The sequence below is a fragment of the Salvia hispanica genome, chromosome 2 (assembly GCF_023119035.1).
Source record: "Salvia hispanica cultivar TCC Black 2014 chromosome 2, UniMelb_Shisp_WGS_1.0, whole genome shotgun sequence".
Lineage (NCBI taxonomy): Eukaryota > Viridiplantae > Streptophyta > Magnoliopsida > Lamiales > Lamiaceae > Salvia > Salvia hispanica.
The window spans coordinates 22,545,729-22,550,564 of NC_062966.1; the positions used below are offsets into that span (position 1 = coordinate 22,545,729).

General features: G+C 32.4%; 1 protein-coding gene across 1 annotated transcript; it reads left to right on the forward strand.

Moving 5' to 3' along the window:
* The first annotated feature begins 78 nt into the window (after positions 1 to 78).
* Positions 79 to 3,567, forward strand: LOC125208322 (pectin acetylesterase 11-like). The gene is made up of 13 exons (XM_048107905.1): positions 79 to 215; positions 615 to 737; positions 840 to 922; positions 1,027 to 1,168; positions 1,261 to 1,340; positions 1,546 to 1,632; positions 1,715 to 1,839; positions 2,175 to 2,235; positions 2,348 to 2,401; positions 2,722 to 2,799; positions 2,898 to 2,994; positions 3,076 to 3,233; positions 3,315 to 3,567. Exons 2-13 carry the CDS (start codon positions 626 to 628, stop codon positions 3,468 to 3,470), a joined length of 1,233 nt encoding a protein of 410 aa, XP_047963862.1. The 5' UTR covers positions 79 to 215; positions 615 to 625; the 3' UTR covers positions 3,471 to 3,567.
* Positions 3,568 to 4,836: the final 1,269 nt, after the last annotated feature.

The window sequence follows — 4,836 nt, forward strand, 5'->3', positions numbered from 1 at the left end:
CCACACACTTGGATTAGGGGTTATTCAACAATTATATATGCTTAATAATATTTTGTTCACATGTGTTTGATTGATAACTAAGAGCCGATCGACTACAAATTCATCCCTCATATCTTTATCCCAATTAAATTTGTCCTTCACTTTTCTTTCACCATCTCATCTCACCGCGGTGGAGGTGTTGCTTCCATCCTCGATCTATTGTCCATTTTTCTGATGTTGGTGCTCATCTTCGTCTCACCGTTGCTCTTAATTACACCATTTATTTATTTATTTGTAGAAATTTGTTATTTCCTAATGAATTTGATTTTTGGCATAATTTATTTTTCGGAAGATTCCTTTTAATTTCTTCGTTTTTCTTCCGCCTTGATTTGATTTTATTCTGCCAGCATGTTCAATAGTTTTTCATTGCACCTCTTGCTAATCAATAAAAATGGATATAAAAAATTACTAAGTTAACTACTTTAATCAATATTAACATATTTAAAAATGCAGATTGACCTCACCTTTCTTCATATTTGTGACTATGCCCTTTAATTTTGCCAATTATGATTACGTGCCTTTTATTGTCTTTAATAACTAATTAAGAAGTTGATTTCATTTCAATCATTGTGTAGAGACACAAGTGATGGCTACATTACTACTGGCACTTACTATATTATCTTTGGTTGTGGCCGGAATCGAAGCAGACCAAAGCGTAACCATTACCCTATTGGACTCCGCTGTTGCCAAAGGAGCTGGTATATACATACGCACGTATAGTATATGTTTAATTCTTAATTATTACTAATTCGTTATTTGCTTAACTAACTAAATTATAATTGATTTTTTTATATATATAGTTTGTCTAGACGGCACCCCTCCATCCTATGCTTATAGTCCAGGATTCGGAGATGGAGTCGACAACTGGCACGTAATCTTTGATGTATATGAATATGAACAACTTTTGTGGATTTTTATCATTTACTTCTATTATTGTTGAGTTTATAAGCTTTTAAGATAAAAAGACTAACAATTTGGAGTTGCAAGGGTGGTGGGTGGTGTCGAAATGTAGCTGAATGCCTCGATAGATCCAAACATTATCTAGGAAGTAGTGCAAAGCTTATATCGGAGGTTAATGGTAGTGTATACTTCAATGGGATGCTCGGCAACAATTCCACCTTTAATCCCGGTATATATGTGTAGTTAAATCTAATCAACATCACAATTTCATTTCTCTAATTTGAAATATATAACTTAATTCTTACATATGTATGATTTCAGATTTCTACAATTGGCACGTGTTCAAAATCTTCTACTGTGACGGCTCATCTTTCATGTCTAATGTTGAGGATGTAGACCCGGTAAGTTTTTAAATTTCTTGCATGTCACCAATACGCACAATTAGTTATACAAACCTAACATTCACTCTTTTGAAAACCGGAATGGATGGTTCGACACGAACTAGAAGGTTGATGAGTCCGGTTTAGTCCTAATTGTATGTTTTACTCAATTCAATTATAGCTACATCGCTTCACTCATTTTTTAATTTTTGAAACATTTACATAGATGTACAACCTGACTTATAGAGGTGCGAGAATATATGATGCCATGATGGATGAGCTCCTACGAATCGGAATGGGAAATGCAAAAAATGTATGTGCTATTAAATTATAATAACTCTTGAATTAATAAAATTTTGATTGCTACTTGATATAAATTTATATTATTTTTATAGGCTTTATTGTCGGGCGGTTCGGCAGGTGGATTAGCCACAATTTTACATTGCGATAAGTTTCAATCGTTGTTTCACGACACAACTAGAGTGAAGTGCATATCTGATTCAGGCTTTTTCATTCATGGGTAAGACTATCTGGATTAATTATTTTTCGTTCATAGGTAAGACTATCTAGATTAATTACCCAATTATCAAAATAATTTTTATGAAATACTCCTATCCCTTTAAAAATGAAACGTTTTCCTTTTTCTGATTGTCCCATTAAAAATGAAACGTTTCTAAAAATGGAAATAACTCTATCTCTACTTTTCCATCTACTTACTTTACCCTCTCTACATAACTCACAAAACAACACTACATAAAATCCCGTGCCAATTTCCAAATATTTTGTTAAGTGGGACGGAGGAAGTATGTTATTGTAAACTACTATATCATTGATTAATTTTGTTTGGCTCACTAGTCAGCATTTTTTTGGAGGTGATTGGAGAGAATCTTTCTTCTCTAGAGTGGTATCAACACATGTATGTATTCTTTTTATTTCAATGTACTTTGTTATATAATCAAGTAGTATTATATATTATTAACACGTGGATTCTTACATTAATTCCTCATTTTTGCTATGTATATATATAGGGTTTGACGAACATGTTGCCCACATCATGCACATCCAAATTTAGCCCAACTCTGGTATGAATATAGTACTCTCTCCATCCCATGTTACCTGAGTCATTTCTTTTTTGCACTTATTTTGGAAAAATGATAATAAATAGTTTTTAAAAAGAGTAAAGTAAGTGAGGGAATACAAATGAGAAGATTTTTTTATACATTATTCTCTCTCTTAATTTACTCTCTCTACACTTTAACTATTTATTATCATTTTCCGAAACAAGTGCAAAAAAAGAAGTGACTTAAGTAACGTGAGACTGAGGGAGTATTAACTCACTTATCTTCATTACTTTCCGGATGATATAATTAAGCATTCCTCATAATCATAATTGTCTTTGTAGTGTTTATTTCCTGAAAATTTGGTCCCAGATATCCAAACCCCACTATTTTTAATTGAATCAGCATTTGACGCATATCAGGTATGGGCAATCTTATAATGTAATAATTATCAGTATTCATTAATATCTTTGATGTCATTAATTATATATATTTTTTATTTCCAATCTACCCATCACAGATAGCAGTTACTTTGTTCCCGGCTAAAGGCCCGCAATGGATCAGTTGCAATAGTAACCTGATGCTTTGCAATTCGACTGAGATAGAAATCATGAAAGGTATATACAATATAATTACTATTTTTGAACTCGATCTAATGTGAATCTATCTCTCATACTATTTGTTTTAATTTTGTTTAGATTTTAGGTTCATATTGATAAATACGCTGAAAAGTACAATTGCGAATAGCTCCTCAAAGAGAGGCTATTTAGTACATAGCTGCTGGCGACATGGCCATATGGAAGACATAAGCGGTTCGACATGCTCATTGATTGTTGGAAACGGACTTGCTAACAAAGTAAGTGAAACTATATAAAGTATCTATCACACAAATTATTTGGTCACACACTACTAATTTAATATGAAGTGTATTTTTCAGAATATAGCAGAAGTCGTGGGAGACTGGTATTTCGACCGAAGCGAGTTCCAGGAGATGGATATGGTCAACAACTTGCCACGGAACTGCACTGGCGACGACCTACCTATTTTGGAGAAAAAGTGTAGCGATTATTATATTCATCATCAGATGCCATGAATTGATAGCATGTGAATTTGAATTTCTATTTTCAATTATGAATGAAGGGTTAAAGTTTTCAGTTAAATTCGAATTATTAATTACAAGTTAATTGATGGTGATAATGTAGGTTACGAGTTATGAAATGAAATAAGTGAGTGATATGTCATCTATAAAACCTAGATCTTGCAACTCAATGATGGTGATGGTGATTATGAAATTGCTACTTTGCAATTGTTAATGACTTAATACTACACAATTACCCTTGCCCAAACCCAGATACACAATTGTCGCTACAGATATGCTTGCTTATTGTTAGGCTGATACTCCTATAATTTCTTTCAAACTTCATTTAATAATCGGTTATTGTATTGGTGATCAAACAATATAAAATTAATTGCTCAAAACCAATGTCTTTGTATCTTATGATTTCTTATGTTTTATTTTTTAGAAAAGAGTGGATTACATAACCAAAGTCTATCATACCTACCCTAAGACATTGTGTATATAATTACAAACTCGGGCCGGAGCTGCTTGTTTGCATTCTAGGGACGAAACTCGGCCTTTAATCAACAAAATTGTGTGTTACCAATTGAGAATATAATCCCATACCTAAAACATATGTTTTAAGGTGCCAAAATATGATGATCAAGGACAAATGAAGGGGGGGAGTTACCTCAACATGCCTTCCTTAAATTTAATGCGCTCCATTATCCTAAATCTCTTCCTGCCTTTGGACGAAAAATAAAATAAAATTACTTTAGAATTTCCCATTTGATTAACAGAACTCTAATAAAATGTTGCCAGTAAAAATTCCACTTTTAATTTTAATTATTATGCAGAGACACAAGTTATGGCTACATTACTATAATTTTAATTATTATGCAGAGACACAAGTCATGGCTACATTACTACTAGCACTTACTATACTATATCTTTAGTTGTCACCATCTCTCTGTTGGACTCTTGGTACATACATACTCACATATATAGTATATGTTTAATTCTCAATTGTTGCTAGTTCAATTGTAAATATCTATTGGGAAAGGCCCAATCCATATCAAAAAATTAAAAGATAAAAAGAAATGGAATGTATCAAGAAATTGGGTCATAGCCAATTTAATATCGTCTTGGTCTACTTGTGATCTTTTTCAAAATTTTCTTCTATTTTAAAAAAGTTTCGAATAATACACCGATTACTTTTCTAAAAAAAAAAAAAAAACTACGAAGGAGGTGAAGTGTTCAGTTGAGTGATTGGGCTGAAAATAGAAAATAGAAAATAGAAAATAGAATAGTAATATGACTCATAGCCCATTAGCCTCTTTACTGACAAGCCTATATACAGCCCATTTATTGCTTTGTGAGTATTGCATAGCCGCAAAACTAC

Coding starts and splice junctions, on each gene's coding strand:
- LOC125208322 (XM_048107905.1), top strand. CDS start 626: ATGGCTACATTACTACTGGCACTTACTATATTATCTTTGGTTGTGGCC. Junction 738..839: donor CGCTGTTGCCAAAGGAGCTG/GTATATACATAC, acceptor TTATATATATAG/TTTGTCTAGACGGCACCCCT. Junction 3,234..3,314: donor GAAACGGACTTGCTAACAAA/GTAAGTGAAACT, acceptor TGTATTTTTCAG/AATATAGCAGAAGTCGTGGG.